Below are 20,002 nucleotides of genomic sequence, written 5' to 3' on the forward strand. Positions count from 1 at the left end.
ATGTAGGATGGGGTCCAGCCCATAGGGCTACTCCAAAAAAGAGTCTTAGGCTCTTGCAACGAGCATGGGGCAGGCTCTGTGCTACCCCAAGGGGCCAAGAAGGCCCCAAGCCTTGCCCTCCAGCCCATAAAAGGGCTGGGCAGGCTGACGGCCAGCCCAGCCAGGTGGCCAGGCCAAATACCACCAGACAGCCAAACCCAAGCGTTGCCCAACAACATGCACAAGGTGGCCAAGGCAGCAATGTGAAATCGCATGAATAAAAGGCACATTCTTGCCTTTTGACCATGTCGTGGAGAGGATTGAGAACAGGCCGACCAGCATATGAAAGGGTATAAATACCCAAGATAGAAAACAGTCTTTTCATCTCATTATTCGCAAAGGGTTGCTGCATTCCAAGGGCCAAGACAGCCAAGGGGAAGTGCTCAACTAAGGTGAAGAAGTGCAGGTTAAGAACCAGTCTTTATTTACAGATTTACAATAAAGCAAATACACCATTCGTGGTGGGGGCCCTACAGAGGGTATTCGGGACCCAATATCGTGTCCTCTTCTCCAAATTCAGTCCTGCAACATGGCTGGAACCAGTCGTGCAGAAGGTGCAGAAGAGTTCAGCAATACCACAAAGGAAGACAGTCGTGCAGCCAGAACAGACTGGTGCACATGTACAAACTTGTACAGCTGGCACAGCAGGTTCAGTACAACAAGAACGGTACGAGCAGGTACGGTAGGTACAGTACAGCAGGTACGGGATAGTCGATACAACAGGTATTGTACCGGCAGGTACAGCAGGTACAGTACAGCACCTGGCTGTAGTACAATCGGTGCAGCAAGTATAGTACAGGCAGGTATAGTGGGTACAGTACAGCACCTGGCTGCGGGTACAACTGGTACAGGTACAGCAGGTACAATATAGTATAGTACCTCACAGACAGCACCCCTTACAGCCAGTATAGCTGCCGACACCTAAGAGTTGATCGTGCAGTGGCTGAATTCAGCCGTACACCAAGCTGCTCGACAGAAGATCATCGCTCTGTAGCAGCCGGTTGCTTGGAGAATTCCGTATCAACCTGCGTGTGTTTGATCATGGCGAAAAATGGACCTCGTCGACTAGCTCTAATGTATACAAGTTGGTTGAGTTTATGGAAAGTCTATGTAAATGAAGACAGCTCGCACCTTCTAATCATTTCCTTCTTTACACGAATCTTGTTGCCAAGTCAGTTGTCCACATGTAGTGCCCAATATTATTAATAGTGTCCACCTTCATTTAAATGAGTGTGAACTCAAAAGCTTATAAGTGGGTCACTATAAAAAATGTCCCCTTTTTGGACCTCTTTTCACATGTTTTAAACCCTAAAAAATGCGATAAATTTATCAGCAAACAAGGACACTCTAGTAAGCGATGCCAAGTGTCCCAAGCATTACCTATCTCTTCATACATCCATGCAAGCAAGACACAAAAACACATCATTCTTTAGCAAAAATCCTCTAATGCATTTACATGCATCCATGATTTATGCACATGCATGCGTAATGGAAACCCCTCGTTCTCAGTACTTGTACTATTTTGGGCACTCTAGATTCCCAGAGTCCTTTCACATGGGAACATGCCCAGTTTGGTGACATAGGGCTACCCCAGAAAAGAGTCTTAGGCTCTTGCAGTGGGCATGGGGCAAGCTCTGTGCCACCCCAAGGGACCAAGAAGGCACCACGCCATGCCCACCAGCCCATAAAAGGGCTGGGCAGGCTGTCGGCCAGCCCAAGGGGACCTCGCCAGGCAGCCGACAGGCCCTACGGCCAGGCCAAAAGGCTGCCCAACAGCCAGTCGGCCAAACTCAGGCGCTGCCCAGCACCAGACGGCCAAACCCAGGTGCTGCCCAGCAGCATGTGCAGGGTGGCCAGGGCAGCAATGTGAAATCGCATGAATAAAAGGCACATTCTTGCCTTTTGACCATGTCGTGGAGAGGATTGAGAACAGGCTGACCAGCATATGAAAGGGTATAAATACCCAAGATAGAAAACAGTCTTTTCATCTCATTATTCGCAAAGGGTTGCTGCATTCCAAGGGCCAAGACAGCCAAGGGGAAGTGCTCAGCCAAGGTGAAGAAGTGCAGGTCAAGAACTAGTCTTTATTTATAGATTTACATCATTCTAATAAAGCAAATACACCATTCGTGGTGGGGGCCCTACAGAGGATATTCGGGACCCAATATTGTGTCCTCTTCTCCCTCTCTCTCTCTCTCTCGGAATGTAATCACATGGATGTATCTGATTAGTCCTATAGGTCAGATGTGGCCTCTAAAGGACGTTAATATAGTTTTCCCTTTTCCCTTTTCTCTCTCTATTTTTGCACATCTTCTATGTTGTGCATTATCTTCGTCACGAACAATTGTTGAATTCTGAGCATTGAAGTTACCGATTCTTCCACTGAGCTTCTGCATGTTACAACAATTGAGACTATGACTGTCATGTGCACAGTGTGTATCTACAGTGTGCTACACGCACACAAGACTAGCTTCGAGGTTTGGGAAAGCTTGGAGCTAGGCAGGCTGATTGGCAAGCTGAGTTAGGGATAGACTAACGGGCGGACACCCAAGTATAGACGGGCGAACGCCCAAGTGTGGATGCCCGATGACCGGCCAAGAACCTATAAAAGGGTGGCCAAGGTTAGTCATTAGTCATATAGAGTCTCGCGAGATTTGTGAGAGCTCTATGGTCTGGAGCCTGGATCTAGTGTAGACGTGCACCTGCTTTACGCAGCCGAGGCCGGTAGCAATCTCGAGGCCCGCGAGGGTAACTTCGTGGCGGTATGGGACGTCGCGAGGTAGAGATTGGTCGGTACGTCAACCTAGTTAGCTCAGCTCGTGGCTCGGTGGGGAAAACCAAGTCTGTGGGCTTGCCCACGGCTGTCATGGTTGGGTGGTGAGTCAGGCCTGCACCCCCTTCTTGTTTATTTGTTTGTTTGCAGGTTTCGAGTCTTGAACCCAAGAGCGTTCTACGAGGAGATCCTACGGGGATTTGACAGTGGTATCAGAGCGTGCCTCGTGAACGAGCAAGTCGGTGGGTAGAGAAGATGAGGTCGAAGAAAGGTATATGTTCAAGAAGCTTGCTGTTTTGTTTATGCATATTGCTGTTTTTTCAGATTAGTATGTGTTTTTTTTTCATCAAAGAAACCCGTGATGAGGGTGTAGGTGGTTAGCAGGGTTCGTTTGCTTTGCAAGAAGAAGGCTGAAGGTGTTTGTGCAGTCGCATGAATAGTTTTGAGAGAGAAAACAAAGAAAAAGCAAGTTTGCTTTTGGCTGAACGAGAGAGAGAGAGAGAGAGAGAGCGCAAGAAGCGATTGTTGGCGATGCTGATTGCGGGTGCTGGTCGAGTGCTGCTAGCCGGATACAAGCGTTGCTACCGGCTGTTGTAGGCGAAGGCGTGTAGGCAGCCAGACCTACGCAGGCGGCCAGGCTGGCAACCGGCCAGGCCTACGTAGGCTAGTGGCCACGCCTACGCAGGGGCCACGCCTACACAGGCAGGCTAGCGCAGGCACAGGCAGAAACGAAAGCGTCGACAGCCATGGTCGGCGACGGCAGCAGGCAGTCACGGTCACCTGAGCGCACGCAGCGCCGGCAGAAACGAAAGCGCTGGCAGCACGGTCAACGACGGCAGCAGCGCAGGTGACGACAGTAGACAGGCCGACAGCGCTAATTCCGGGGGGGGGGGGACTAGTAAAAGCATTGACACACCAAATTCATTGCTTTCGTTTTTTTTAGATTAAACTTTTTTTTAAAAAGAGTTTAAAGGCCCCCTAAGGTTTAAAGGTGTTTTTTTTTAAGAAAACAGAATATATATATATATATATCTATATATATATATATATATATCTATATCCCAGTATGGGATGAGGAACTCCTAACATCGAGACAAGAGAGCCTGAACTTTAGTGCATGAACAGACCATCTGTCTAAGAGCAAGCTCCTACCTCTTCCACACATTCGTAGAGAAGACTTGCTTCGAGGCTCTATAATTTTATCCTAGGAAATACACAGCCAGAAGAACCGCAACCCAAGGTGAGAGGTATGGACCAACCACAAGAAAGTTGGCCGTTCTAGAAGTGGTTGAGCTCAAGGATTAGTTGAGGTAACTTTGCCAATTCTTTTTTAGAAGGATGGAACTCTTAGATTATGCATTGATCATATATATATATATATATATATGTATATATATATATATATGTATATATATATGTATATGTATATATATATATATATATGTATATGTATATATATATGTATATATATATATATATAACACAAAAGCAAAAGTTCAAGTTGCTTTTGGGGAAGATTATATAAACCCCTTTAGTGGGCTTCTTGCCACAGATCTCTCAAGTTTTCAAGCTCTCAAGCTCTCAAGTTCTCCCGCACTTTTCTTGTGCGAGATCGAATTTTCTCTCCACTTGCCCTCTTCACGATGTCAACCTAAGAATCCGAGTTGGAGCCCCTTGTCGATCGCGAAGGCTTGCCGGCTACGGAAGATACTAATGCCGATCTTTTTGACGATTGTGTGTCAAAATCAGATTTCCAAGAGTTCAAAGTAGCTCTCAAAGCTTCTTCTTCGGAACGTCTGGCTCAAATCGCTGCCCAGATGCAAGCCTTGCAGAACTCCATCTCTCTCTTGACCACTACTCTATCTACTCTTTCGGGTATGGATACCTTGGCCTTTGCTCGTATCTATGATGATACAATGGTCTCTTCCAAGTCTAAACCCGTTACCGAGCAGAGGAACAAGCACAAAAGAAAGTTCTCCGCACCAATGGCTAACACGACTGAAGGAAAGTCTTTGGACCAACCTTCGAAGAATTCAAGTTCGACACCAGCGAAGAAGAAACGACTCCTTAAAGCTTTGAAGCTCAAGAAGGAGGGACGACGTTTTATCTGCGAAGAAAAAGGACACATGCGTAACGAGTGCCCAAGCAAAAGGGTGCAAAGACCAACGCAAGACCCAAGCTAAAGGCAGCTAACCAATTGTCTTTGACAGGTACGTCAGTTACTGTACTTTCTCACCCTAGTTCATGTTCTGATTGTCTGTTCAACTCTAAAGTTTTTGGCTTGCATGATCTTCTGCGAGTGTATGGAGAAGTGAATGGCCATAGAATCCACATTGTTCTAGACCCTAGCAGCTCACACAATTTTGTTAACTATAAACTTGTGCTGCAGAAATTGAGTCTTGGTACGACACCCAGCGATCATACCTATGAGGTAAGCCTACCTGCGGGAAGGCAAGTATGGGATCAAAAGATGGAGATGCTACCAATCCGGATTCAGAACTACAAAGATACTCTGGAATGCTATGTTATGCACCTAGAACATGTAGACTTGTTATTAGGGATTGAGTGGTTTAAGACTCTTCAAGTCCAGATAGATTGGTCTAGTCATATTTTTTCTTTTCAGCATAGGAACACCCAGTATAGTATTTTAGGTGATTGTATACATCCCTCTTAGGGACCTCTTGTAAATACAGTTGATTTTGGAAATATAATGGATTCTTCTTTGTATACTGCTTTCCATTGTGTATTGATTCCACTTACTTCATTTCTCATACCTTCCATGGATGTCAATGAATTAAGTGTATTTGAAAGCAAAGAATTACAAAAGATACTTGATTCGTTTCAAGATGTATTTCCTACGGAACTGCCATCGGGTTTACCACCTGAAAGGGTAGTAGATCATTGTATTGACTTGATCCCTGGTGCTCATCCTGTTAGTATTCCACCTTACAGGATGAGCCAAGCCGAGGAAGATGAGTTGGCTAAACAACTCGAAGATTATTTGAGGATGGGCCAGATCCGTCCAAGTAAATCACCTTGGGGTGCACTTATGTTGCTTAGAAGAAAGAAGGACAACACCTGGAGAATGTGTATATAGATTACAAGAGATTGAACAAGCTGACAATTAAGAACCGTTATCCTCTCCCTAGATCAAATGACCTGATTGACCGGTTAGCAGGAGCGAAATATTTCACGAAGATAGATTTACGTACTGGCTATCACCACATACGTATTCATGAAAGGCATGTCGAAAGAACCGCCTTTCGGACTAGGTATGGCCATTACGAGTTTCTCGTATTACCTTTTGTGTTAACCAATGCTCCAGCCACTTTCTAGCATATGATGAACATTCTTTTTCGTGAACATTTGTGTTGGTGTTCCTGGATGATATTTTGATATATAGTCATACTCTTGAGGATCATGTTCGACACCTCACGATTGTCTTATCTATTTTAAGACAGAATCGACTATATGCTAAGTTAAGTAAATGTGAGTTTTTTAAGACAGACATCAACACAAGATCACTAGAGATGGATTGAGCATTGACTATGACCGAGTTCAGAAGGTTCTGGACTGGCCTATACCGCGAACAATGAAACAACTTCGTTCTTTTCTTGGTTCTGTTGTTTTTCTTCGAAAATCTGTGCGGGAGTACTCTCAGCTCACACTACCGATGACCGACTTGTTGAAAGGTCGTGGACGTAAGTCAAATCAGCCTATCACTTGGAATAACGATTTGGATATAGCCTTCAGGCTTTTGAAAGATAAAGTCAAGGAAGCACCTATCTTAGCATTACCCGATCCTAGTTGGCCTTATGTTCTTGAAACTGATGCCAGTGACTGCCATCGGGGCTGCTCTATTTCAAGATGGTAGACCTGTTGCTTTTGAAAGTAAAAAGCTAGACGACACTCAATCTCGTTGGCCAACTCTTGAGAAGAAGCTTTATGCTGTGATTCATGCTCTCAAGGTTTGGAGACATTATTTATATGGCTCCAAGTTTGTGGTATTGACTCGATCATCAGTCAATCAAGTATGTGTGTGATGCGGATGATTTGAGAGGAAGGAAAGCTCGTTGGGCTGAGTTAATGCAAGATTTTGATTTTGAGATTCGTTATCGGAAAGGGTCCATGAATAGTGTTGCAAATGCGCTTAGTCGAATTAGAGAGGTGAATACTTTGTCGTTCACCAAGATTTCTACTGACTTATTTCAGTCATTGAGAGGGATTTGCAAGACTGATAGTTATTTTGGTCCATTTTGGCAGAAGATCCAGGACGGGAGCTCATTGATTGACCAAGACGAACTCAATGACTGAACAGTCTACCATTCAGACTGCAGGAGCCCAGTGGATGATTCGGAATGGTTTACTATTTCGTAATGACAAAATTTGTGTACCACAGATCCCGGACATTCGGTCCAAGATTCTTAAGGAGTGTGACGACGCCCCTTCTGCTGGACATCCTAGGGTACACAGGACACTATCGTTAGTGAAACACACTTTTTATTGGCCAAAGATGAAAGGGTATGTTGTAGATTATGTTCTCAAGTGTCAAGTTTGTCAAGCTAATAAAGCTGAACGCTTTAGACAGGCTCGGTTGTTGCATCCTTTGCAAATCCCACGTAATAAATGGGAAAGTATTTCCATGGATTTTATTACCGGATTGCCAAGAACACATCAAGGCCATGATTCTATTTGGGTTGTGGTAGATCGCTTGACAAAAATGGCTAGATTTTTACCGACCCGGAAGACTATTACAGCTACGCAATTAGCAAGGCAGTTTATTGAGCAATTGTTTAGACTGTACGGGTTACCGCAGGACATAGTCAGTGATAGGGATAAGTTTACGAGTGATTTTTGGAAACTTGTTTTTGAGAAGTTGGAAACAACTTTGAATTTGAGTTCCTCATATCATCCTCAATTTGATGGCCAGACTGAAAGAGTGAATCAGATTTTGGAGGATATGCTTCGAGCATATGTATCCTAAAGACAGAGTTTATGGGAGGATTATCTTCCTATGTTAGAATTTGCATATAACAGTACTAAGCATACGAGTACAGGTTTTAGTCCTTTCATGCTTATGTATGGTTTTCAACCTCGATCACCTGTTACAGTGGGATTCTCAGGACTTCAGCATGATGCAGCACGTAATTTTTTGTAAGATATGCAAGAAATGTTACAAGTTGCGAAAGAATCTATTAGAAGTGCTCAAGACCGAGACAGATTTTATTCTAATAGACATCGTTCACCCAGAGAGTACTCTGAAGAAACGATGGTATATTTGCGAATTCCGAAAGATTCCGAGACTTTACAGACAGGTCGATCTCCGAAATTATCTCCTAGATACTATGGACCATTTCGTATTACACGACGGGGATTGGTTCAGTTGCATATGAACTGGATTTGCCTTCTCATGTGAAAGTTCATCCTATATTTCATGTCAGTAGACTTAAGGAAGTACTAGGTGGAACAGACCAGTTAGTTACTCCTCAAGAAATCATAGATGTCGAAGACATGACATTTGTTCCACACGAACCTGAAAAGATTCTTGGATTTCGTAAAAGAAGATTGCGTAATACGCTTATCACGGAATACAAGATCAAGTGGAAGGATCGTGTTGAGGAGGACGCTACATGGGAGACATTGACGACTCTTCAGAGAGATTACTCTGGCTTTTTATTAATCTCAGGAGTGAGCTCTTAGAAGAAGGGGAGTATGTCATGTGCACAGTGTGTATCTACCGTGTGCTACACGCACACAAGACTAGCTTCGAGGTTTGGGGAAGCTTGGAGCTAGGCAGGCTGATTGGCGAGCTGAGTTAGGGATAGACTAACGGGCGGGCACCCAAGTATGGACAGGCGGGCACCCAAGTGTGGACGCCCAATGACCAGCCAAGAGCCTATAAAAGGGTGGCCAAGGTTAGTTATTAGTCATATAGAGTCTCGCGAGATTTGTGAGAGCTCTATGGTCTGGAGCCTGGATCTAGTGCAGACGTGCACCTGCTTTACGCAACCGAGGCCGGCAGCAGTCTCAAGGCCCGCGAGGGTAGCTTCATGGCGATATGGGACGTCGCGAGGTAGAGATTGGTCGGTACGTCAACCTAGTTAGCTCAGCTCGTGGCTCGGTGGGGACAGCCAGGTCTAAGGGCTTGCCCACAGCTGTCATGGTTGGGTGGTGAGTCAGGCCTGCACCCCCTTCTTGTTTATTTGTTTGTTTGCAGGTTTCGAGTCTCGAACCAGGAGCGTCCTACGTGGAGATCCTATGGGGATTTGACAATGACTCATTCAAAGAGCCACCAAAGTCTTTCAACCTATAAAGACTGCCTGCTCTTGCGACAGTTAGGTTGAAAGTGATCTTTGAGACCACAATAATGACAAGTAAGATCCTTATGAGCACGATTGTTAGCAGGTTTAGACTCAACTTTGTTGTTGGTGGAACCCTTAGACTGCCATTTGCCTTTGCCCTTGACCTGAAGAAGAGTCTCGGAAGCACCCTAGCTTGTTTTCTTCCTCATAGCTCTATGTTGCATGCACAAAAGCCTTCTTGTACTGATCCACAGCCCTAAGCCTGATTAAGAACAAGATGTTGAGAAGAGAGAGAGATACATGGCGCCAAGGTTTTCTTTTATTATATATGGTACAAAAAGTTGTTGAATGCTTGTACATGATGTAGGCCCTTGGTCTACCCTGACACTAGGATCTGTCGGCTGCCAAGTGGGATCTGTTGGCTGCCAACAGGTCATCTAGACCCTCATGATGATGATGTTGCTGCTCGTGATGCTAATGCTGCCAATGATGATAATGATGATGATGATGTTGTTGAGGCTGATGATGATGTCGATTGTAGCATGCAGTGTGCGCGGAAAGCCTTACTGTACTGATCCACAACCCTAAGCTTGATTAAGAACATTGATGCTCATTAAACATGATTAAGACAAAGGAGAGAGAAGAAGAGAGAGAGGTGTGAAAATGGCATTTTGTCCAACCCTAAAAAGGGAATTTTACTCGATGTATTAGGTTTTATTCTTGTTTTTTGGGTCTTGTTGCTGGCTGACTGCCCCTTGCACTGGGCCGACCAGCAGCCCACATACTATATATAGATTATATAGATTCGCTTCAACATCCAGCAGTTGTACCACTTCATAGACCACATCAAGTACCACATCTGCTACCGTCGGGGCCTGCACTACATCTGCTTCATCATCATCGGCTCTCTGCTCCAACACACCAGTGTTTTACATCAGCTCATGGGACAACAGCCCCCTCTGCTGCATAGAGCACACCAGCGTTTTTACATCAGCTCATGGGACAGTAGCCCTCTATGCTACATAGAGCACACCAACGTTTCACATCAGCTCACACCTTGGGACAATAGCCCACTCTCTGCTGCAGTACAGCACATCATCGTTTTATCATCAGTACATATCTTGGGACAGCAGCCCACTCTCTGCTACAGTACATCAGCATTTTTCAGCTACAGTTCACCTCGGGACAGCAGCCCTCTCTGCTTACCATCTCACATCATCGGGACGGCAACCCTCTTTGCTTATCTTCACCATCGACACCCACTCGGGACGATAGCCCTCTCTGCTCCTCTCTCTCACTCAAGTATTGCAGCACCCTTGTCACCAGAGCTTGCACCAATACACCACTCGAGACAGCAACCCTCTGTGCTCCTCATCACCCCTCAAGTACCGCAACATCCTTGTCACCAAAGCCTGCATCACATCACCCTCCGCTGCACACTACGACCTCAGAGTGCCTCTGCATCCACCGACGACACCAACCACCTCTTGGAGTGCCTTTGCCTCACATCGGTGCAAGCCTTCGTTACCGACCGTGCTTCAGCTCCAACATCCTCTTTGCTTCTGCACTAGTCTACTACTCAAAGTCACCTCACATCAGAGGGCTTTTGTACATATTCACTCACCATCATATATTCACTCACTCACCCATTTCATGTTGTGTTGTTTTGCTCTAATCTCTCGTACATATGGTCCTTTCGTCCTTTTGCCCTCACATGGTATTAGAGCTATTAGAGCTATCGTGAGCAAAGGGATTGAAGACCTCGAGAGCACACAGCATGGATCATCTACCCGTACTCCCTAAGGACCAGTTTTTCTCACCAGAAGTTGATTCTCCAAACTCTGATCTGGACCACACAGGGAATGGGACTTCTTAATCAGAGGAGAGCCATGTTCAAGATCTTACTTTGGGAGACGATCAACCCATCTACATCAACTCACCTTCACTAGCTTTGCCATCACGATCTCCCTCTCTGACTTTACTTCCAGAGGGGGATACATTCCTTCTACCAGTGTGTCATGTTAGAAGTCATCTCCTGTCTAGTTTTATACACCAAGGCCTTTGTTGTGGGTGTGCCCGCCCTTATGAGGTGTTTTCCCATTTTTCCCCACTCTCCGTATTTTTCCCCTATTTTTTCCCATTTTTCTGTGGCTTGGGAGGCAGCCCATGTGCTGGCCGACTGCTGGAACTCGTCCACGACTCCATGTATGTGATGGCCGACTGCTGACAAGCTGGCCGACTGGATATGTATACTGGTCGTGGAGTTTTAGGGCCAGTCGGCTGCCCTACAGCAGGCCGACTGCTGTTGGGGGGCCATATAAATAGGCCCCCAGCCCCCTTGCCAGTTATGTATCATACTCCGGGATCTTCTTGTGTATATAGAGCAGAGTTACACGCCTCTATCTCTCTCTCTCTCGTGCTGTGATTTTCTGCACTGCGTTTTGCTCTTGTGTTCCCAGATCTGGTCATGCTGCGTATTCTGACATGGTATCAGAGCCTATACTCTAGATAGTTCTTGGGATTTGTGTGAGCAAGAGGGGGACTGTTGTGTTGCTGATTGTTGGACTGTTTGGGACTGTTCGGGAAGAGGAGAAGCAAGAGGACGGCGGGCTGATTTGCTGGACAACCACTTGCAAGTGTTAGTTCTTCTTTGTTCCCACCCAGCCACCCTTTTTAGAGTACATCCCCGCAATGGCAGATCTATTTGAGATGGCCGAGAGGCATGTGAAGGTCCCGACACTCCCCACGTTCTCGGTGGACCGTCAGTTGGACGGGAGCAACTACGGCATATGGAAGGTTATGATGGAATCTGTTCTGGTGTCTTACGACCTCGCTGATTTCGTCGTTGTTGGGGTTCCACGGCCGGAAGTAGAGGAAGGGGAGTTACCGTCGATCCGAAAGGACCGGGAGGCTCAGACACAGATGTGGGATCGTGTCAACGCCAGGGTCCGTTCGTTTATCTTTCTCAACTGCACACCGCAGGTAATCAATCATGTAAAGCATATGACGCTGGCCAGAGGTATATGGCAGCATTTGGCCTCTCTTTACAACAGGGTATCGCCCATGAAGAGGATTTCCTTGGAAGTACAGATGCGGGTTATGAGCCCTGTAAAGTCGGCGACGATGCGGGAGCATATTAACAAGTTGCAGGCTCTTCAGCAGGAAGTTCTTCAGGCTGGGAAGGAGAGATCGTCAGAGGACATGGCCATCACGTTGTTGTCGCACTTGCCCTCTCAGTACTCAGCATTTTACTCGTCTTTGATTACCAATGGCAAGCTCAGCACCATCACATGGGAGGAGCTTGTGCCCATGGTCCTGGACCAGGAGAAACGATTCACGAACCCTCCTCAGGGTGGAGATTCGGAGGCCTTAACTCGCCAACGGTCGAAAGGCTGTAACACGGGCAAAGGGAGGGCTTCGTCGGAGAAGTCTTCTGAGAAGAAGTCCGTTACTGACCGCGAGAAACTAAAGGCAGAGAGGACCTGTAATAATTGTGGCGAGAAAGGCCACTATTGGAGGCAGTGTCCCAAGCGGAAGACCGAGAAGGGTGAAGATTTCTCAGCAGCAATCATGAAGACTCCGGCTTTTGTGCACCTGGAGGTGGACACCGATGTTTCATTTTCTTCAGGCAGGGAAGAGATTGGAGGACTCTCCGCAACGGATACTCGGGAGTGGATTCTAGATAGTGGTGCTTCCAGGCACATGACTCCTTCCCGTTCCGGTTTACAGGATCTCTACAGGCTTTCTGGTCACATTCTTACTAGGGATACATCCACTATCCCAGTTCACAAGGAGGGCAGGATGGAGATAGTTCCCGATGGCAGAGGGGGGAAGCATTCCTCCCAGGTGTTGTATGTTGCGGCACTTGGTTTTTATCTGTTGTCAATGCATCAGGTTTGCAAGACTAGCGTACGGGTGGAGTTTGATGAGCATTTTGTTGCTCTCCGGGACAAAGCAACAGGCCAGGTGGTTTGGGAAGGCGGAGTGGAGAATGGAGTTTACAAGCTTTCAGCACTCTCTCCCAGGTCCTCAGTTCTGTGATGAGTGGCAGTCTGGTAATGGCCACTTAAGTGTGGATACGCTGCAGGTGCAGGCTTTCCGGGACCAGATGGTGGATAGCTTGCCAGTAGATGGCAGCAGTTGGCAGGAATTCTCCAGTACTGATGTTGGTGGTTCTTGTGTTCGTCAGTCAGAGGAAACTGAACAGGTCACTTATGCTCTGATGTCTCGTAGTATTCGGGACAAAGAACCTCCTGTAGATGAGGATGTTCTTTCCACAGGGACCTTTCGGAAAGCGAGGCAGGTGGCAGGTGATTACTTGCAGAAGGAGGTGGTTTCTCTAGGCTTTGTGGTTCCGGATTCAGAGGGGGTGGTTGACAGGTTTCAGAAGGCCTTGCGTGGTCTTCAGCAGGTTTCCAGGACTTGTTTTTGCACCGTAACAGGTGTTGATCCTTGTGAGCAGTGTGATGCCTCTTTGACTCAGAAGCAAAATGGTTCATTGATCTGGTTGATGGACACCAAATTGGACGGGAGCTTCCTAATGAGGCAGTAGAGCTCATGGTTGCAGATGACTCTTTGGGAGGCAGGATTGCGTTTCCTGTGGTTTCTGCGCATGCGAAGGATCATGGACTCTTTTACACAGGAGGGGGATTGTTGGATGGAGTCCGACTCCACGGTTGGAGTGACTCAGTTTGGGGAGGAGATCAGGACACGAGGAGATCTACTTCAGGCCCACGAGCAGTTTTACAAAGCAGTAAGAGGCACTCATCTTTTGCCTTGTCGCAGACAGAGGCAGAGTACCGGGCTGCTTGTGATGCTGCTTGTGAGGTGGTGAGGATGCAGAGGTTGCATTGCAGGATTGGGCTTCCACTGGAGGAACCCATGGTCATCCAGAGGCACTTTGTTCGTGAACAGATCGTTGCTGATGACATCTTGCTAGAGTTCTGTTCGACGGAGGACAGTACAGTGGACCTCTTCACGAAGTCGCTATCTCAGGATTTGCTCAGGCGGCACCCCAGCTCCCTGTGGTTGGTTTCACAGCCAGGAGCTGAAAGGGGGTGTTAGAAGTCATCTCCTGTCTAGTTTTATACACCAGGGCCTTTGTTGTGGGTGTGCCCGCCCTTATGAGGTGTTTTCCCATTTTTCCCCACTCTCCGTATTTTTCCCCTATTTTTCCCCATTTTTTTGTGGCTTGGGAGGCAGCCCATGTGCTGGTCGACTGCTGGAACTAGTCCACAACTCCATGTATGTGATGGCCGACTGCTGACAAGCTGGCCGACTGGATATGTATACTGGTCGTGGAGTTTCAGGGCCAGTCAGCTGCCCTACAGCAGGCCGACTACTGTTGGGGGGCCATATAAATAGGCCCCCAGCCCCCTTGCCAGTTACGTATCATACTCCGGGATCTTCTTGTGTATATAGAGCAAAGTTACACGCCTCTCTCTCTCTCTCTCTCTCTCGTGCTGTGATTTTCTGCACTGCGTTTTGCTCGTGTTCCCAGATCTGGTCATCATCTCCGCTCCGTATTCTGACATGTCAGTGTGGGACCATGGTATCCTTCATCTTCTCTCATTTTCTCTCATGGTCCCCTTTTTGGCCTAAGAGAGGGTTTGTGAAAATGGCATTTTGTCCAGCCCTAAAAAGGGGATTTTACTGGATTTATTAGGTTTTATTCTCTCTTTTTTTGGGTCTTGCTACTGGCCGACTGCCGCCGACCACCAGCCCACATACTATATAGATTCGCTTCATCATTCAACACTTGTACCACTTCATAGACCACATCAGGTACCACATCTGCTGTTGTTGCTAACTGCCGGGGCCTGCACTACATCTGCTTCATCATCATCGGCCCTCTGCTCCAGCACACCAGCATTTTACATCAGCTTATGGGACAACAACCCCCTCTACTACATAGAGCACACCAACATTTTTACATCAACTCATGGAATAGCATTCCTCTTTGCTACATAGAGCACACCAGCGTTTTACTTCAGCTCACACCTTGGGACAACAGCCCACTCTCTGCTACAGTACATCACCGTCTTTCTTCTACAATTCACCTTGAGACAGCAACCCTCTCTGCTCACCATCTCACATCATCGGGACAGCAGCCCTCTCTGCTTATCTTCACCATCAACACCACTCGCGACGGCAGCCCTCTCTACTCTCACTCAGGTATTGCAGCACCCTTGTCACCAGAGCTTGCACCACTACACCACTCCAGACAACAGCCCTCTGCTCTTCATCACCCTTCAGGTACCGTAGCACCCTTGTCACAAGAGCTTGCATCCCTTCACCTTCCGCTGCACACTACGACCTCGGAGTGCCTCTGCATCCACCGACGCGAACCTTCGACACCGACCACCTCTCGGAGTGCCTTCGCCTCACATCAACGCGAGCCTTCGTTACCGACCGTGCTTCAACTCCAACATCCTCTTTGTTTCTACACTGATCTACTACTCAGAGTCACCTCACATCAGAGGGCTCTTGTACATATTTTCACTCACCATCATATATACACTCACTATAACACGCGGAAGCTTCGGGGGAGATCGGTAACTTCAATGCTCAGAAATCAGCACACTTTTCGCGACGGAATTAACGCACAAAACTGAATGAAGATGTGCAGAAAATAGAGAGAGAGAGGGAGAGAGAGGGAGAGAGGAGAGGACATAGTATTGGGTCCCAAATACACTCTGTAGGGCCCCCACCACGAATGGTGTATTTGCTTTATTAGAATGATGTAAATCTGAAAAGAAAATACAGAAATCTTGACCTTTCTTGGCTAAGAAATCTCTGCCCTACAGTCCTTCACCCCTTTGCGTTAGCACTCGTTGGCTGTCCTGGCCCTTGATTGCTTGAGCACTTGCTGAATTATGAGATAACACAAATGGTTTATGGCTCACCTATTTATACTACTTATAAACAGCAGTCGGCCAGTTTATATCCAGGCGGCCATCTTTAGTTTCTGCCCACGACTGAATATTCAGCATTTAATGCTGAATAAATCACATAAAAAGCTGCGCTTTTCTTCATGGCCGGCTAGGCATCATGCGCGTAAATCTCTAGGGGTTGGGCACTGGTTTGCAAGCAACTTGGGGGCTGGGCAGCCTGTATGGGCTGCACCATACTTGCCCTACAGCCATCAAAATACTTGATGTGTTGTTGGCTGCCCCTGGCATGCCCCTAGGGCTGTCCTACAACCTCTCCATGGCTGGTGGGTTCAGCCAAGGCCTTCTTGGCCCTCATGGGGGTGGTTTCACACTATCCCCATGGCCACACTAAGACTTGGGCTGGCTCCTTTCCTATAAGCAAAACCTTATCTACCTACCCAGTGATCTGGCATCCAGTACCATACCAGATACACAGAATCACTAACATCATTCCAGAGGGAGACTCACAGCGCGGACTGGCACTGTTTCATATGCAGGACAGTACACACCTAACCTTGGACTCTTGTGCAAGACAATGCACACCTTACCTCGGATGACTCAGATGGATCTTTGGCTGACTCGTCCCGGACTGGGCTCACATGGGACCAGTTTACCATCCTAGGTCCTGCACCTTCTGTGCAGATATGTCGGCGTGGCATCCAAGTGCGGGATGCACGTGACACTCATTTCATGCTGTGTTGTTTTGCTCTGATCTCTCGTACATTTGGTCCTTTCGTCCTTTTTCCCTCACAAGAGATTGGTGTCAGTGCTTTCTGTATTTATATATGGTACAAAAAGGTTACTGACTAAATGTACATGATGTAGGTCCTTGATCAACCCCGAAGGGGTGACCTCTAGACTCTCTATATATCTTTGTTTGGGATGCAGTCAACCAGCACTAACTGCTGTCGGCCTGTTGTGTGGACAAATATTCACATAAAATGCTGGAATTTGCTACGCTTTTGCCTGTTGATCTTGCCACACCTGTTACCCACTATAGAGTATCTGATCGCCTGCTACACAAGGTCTGTTGCTGCTAGCCGAAAGGGTACTACTACCAGCCAACAAGCGCTGATGCTGATGCTGCTGATGCTGGTGTTGGTGACCTAAATGCTATCTAACTGATGCTTAATCAAGGATTAATGATGTTCATGCCAAAGATTAGCCATCACACGGGCGTGGACGTGATACTAATGGTAATGATGCTCTAAATGCTGTCCTAACTGCAATATTATTCACGGGTTATGATGTTCATGCTAGAGATTAGCCATGGCATAGGTGTGCACGACATCCCCTCCTTCTAAACTTGATGAGGGATGGACACTGTCATCCTTCTTCCCTGGACTATACTGACTTTGACCTGCTACTTTAACTCTGACTTTGACTTTGATATTTTTGGTCTGAACACCTTCCACTTTTGAACTCCACTTCCAAGTCTTGCTGAAGAACTAGGCATCTGTTCCACTGTTGTCCCCATGAATGCTATCCCTTTCCCTTAATACAGCGATGGGTCACCTGCATAGTTGTTTTCGTACTACGTACAACGCCATATCGTACGGAATAACATACGGTATGATACCGTACGGACACGTACAGATTTTTCAGAAAAAATAATATAATTTGTTTTTCCAAAAAACAATCTCAAAAAAAAAACGTCTTGTTTTTGCTTGTCTATGGCTGTTTGAGCTTCCCCTGTACTATGATGCTTTCCTCCTTTTTAAAATACTCTATATCTCGAAATTGGAAATACCTAAGTTTATAAGTATTTTTTTAAAACACCATATTTTATAGTGCGATAAGAAAATTTTTGATATCATACCGTATTTCCCCGTACAGTATCATATCGTACAAATCATACGGTATAGTACTTGACAACTATGGTCACCTATCAGAATTGATCATGCCTAGTGCTAGGCCTTTGGAATTGATCTGAGAGCTTAATGATGTACCAGTTCTCCATACAAACCCTTGAACCATATCCTACCCCTAAGCTTGCCTCTCAGGCAGCTACAAGTAAGGTCCATGTCCACATGCTCCACCATTAATGCATGCATGTGACAGTGTGTGTGGGGGGGGGGGGGTGTGGAGTGCTAGTGTATCCATTTACACATGGAGTTCCTAACCGAGAGATCTCAAGCTTAAGTCCCATTCCTTGCACTTTGTTGCCGTCATATGAAATCCAAATCATATGTGGGCCATTGGCTTGGCTACAATGGTGAAGACGCTCTCTCTCTCTCTCTCTCTCTCTCTCTCTCTCTCTCTCTCAGCATTTGGCAGTGCCAAGCTCGAAATCCTGATGACGAGAAGCAGACATAAGTGAGGGCATGCACAGAGAGAATGCACCCACAAGGAGTTTCCTTCCTGACGTCCAAACGCCTAGTTGCTGCTGGACACCCTCGACAATGACACATAAAACACAAAGACCCGAAGCTCAACAGAAGAGACCACCATACATGCGACGCCACACATGCCTCCTCAGGGCCATGGGCCAGACGTTCATAAACCTTCCCTCTCTCTTTCACACGCGCGCACACACAGAATTATCACCGAGCACATACCTCATCATCTCCATTGGGGTGCACAGCTCCAATCGGGCTTTCCACGGAGCCTTCAGTTGAAGAAGCGGATCCTTTGAACCCCCGTCTTACACTGCAGCAAGCGTGGTGTGTATCCAACATCCCAGCTCTCCTGGGGCATAGAGCAATTGAGAAAACATCCTTTATAGTGTGTTGTTGAGGCGAAGGGCTACAGTAGAACGTCGCGCAACGAGGCAAAGCAGTTGCACACTCCATAGGTAACCGGATGGGGACTCGGATAATATCTTTTGTATAGTCATCTTGGTTTCAAACAATTATTTATTTCAAAAAAACATTCCACTTTGGCATGAGAAAAACAAAATAGAGTGCCGCAATTTCACTAGAATTGGCATCAAAAAAAAAATTTTTGTTTTCTGCAGCTCTTAACAAAATTGGTATGGAAAAAAAAATGGTCTACTTTGCTTTCGCTCCCAAGAGAATTGCCAGCTTTATCTTCTTTATTACAGGCTCCTAAGCTAGCCATGTGTCAGCCCTTCACAGTCGCCATGTCACGTCAAATCTGCACGCTCAGCTCCACACCTTCACGCTTGCCACATCACGTTGTTCACGCTCAGGAATGCATGCTCCAATTGGAGACACTCGGTTGAGTCGACTGTCGATCTGACTTTGCCGTGGTTGTCAGCTAGAGAGAGAGAGAGAGAGAGAGAGAGAGAGAGAGAGAGAGAAATGAAATGAAATGATATATTAACGTCCGCAAAAGGCCAAAATGACCTATGAGACCAAAAAGGTTACAACAATTGGTGGATCTGATACAATGTCTGTGTAAGAAAAGCTAAAACAACTAAACAACTAACTGAAACTGAAACAACAACAACTATGAGGAAAAGTAAGGTACTAGGAGCTCCTAATGGATAACATCTAGGAAGGAAAACTCCATCAACAAAGGTAAGCATCATATACATCACTATCCAAAGATGTCTCTCATCGGTCGATGGCGGATATCCTCAATGTCCTCCATGGTGGTGAGTACTCTGACTGGACGTCTCCCATGCCGTGCTAGTATGGTCCTGATCCTCTGTTGTAGTCTCCATTGGTGTCGGGATGGGCCTCTCATCTTGGGGCGCCTGGACCGCCCCAAGATGAGAGAGAGAGAGAGAGAGAGAGAGAGAGAGAGAGAAGGAGAGAGAGAGATGCATGCCGCTCTAGCTTAGAAGGCACTCGATTGAGTTGGGTGTGTGTTGATCTAACTTTGTCATGGTGGTCAACTCAGTAGACGAGAGAGAGAGAGAGAGAGAGAGAGAGAGAGAGAGAGAGAGATGTTGGATGTGAAAGGAGATGCTTTGCACAAACTCACAGACAATACACGCACCAAAGCTCAAAGAGCGATAAAGACAATAGCGATAGTTGGAATGTACTCAA

At 46.7% G+C, this 20,002-nt stretch overlaps 1 protein-coding gene across 3 annotated transcripts in view; it reads right to left on the reverse strand.

Moving 5' to 3' along the window:
• Positions 1 to 18,986, reverse strand: part of LOC147631927 (pentatricopeptide repeat-containing protein At4g39530-like) — a 56,409-nt gene extending 37,423 nt beyond the window's left edge. The window contains exon 1 of one of the 3 annotated variants that reach the window (XM_086808466.1): positions 18,605 to 18,986. In XM_086808466.1, coding sequence (XP_086664592.1) covers positions 18,605 to 18,838 — 234 coding nt within the window. In that variant the 5' untranslated portion in view covers positions 18,839 to 18,986. The remainder of the gene's footprint in view (positions 1 to 18,604) is intronic. The other 2 variants (XM_086808467.1, XM_086808468.1) reach the window with 2 other exon arrangements.
• Between the last annotated feature and the right edge of the window lie 1,016 nt (positions 18,987 to 20,002).

The sequence above is a fragment of the Cibotium barometz genome, chromosome 14 (assembly GCF_041138505.1).
Source record: "Cibotium barometz isolate CiBa-2024 chromosome 14, ASM4113850v1, whole genome shotgun sequence".
Taxonomy (NCBI): Eukaryota; Viridiplantae; Streptophyta; class Polypodiopsida; order Cyatheales; family Cibotiaceae; genus Cibotium; species Cibotium barometz.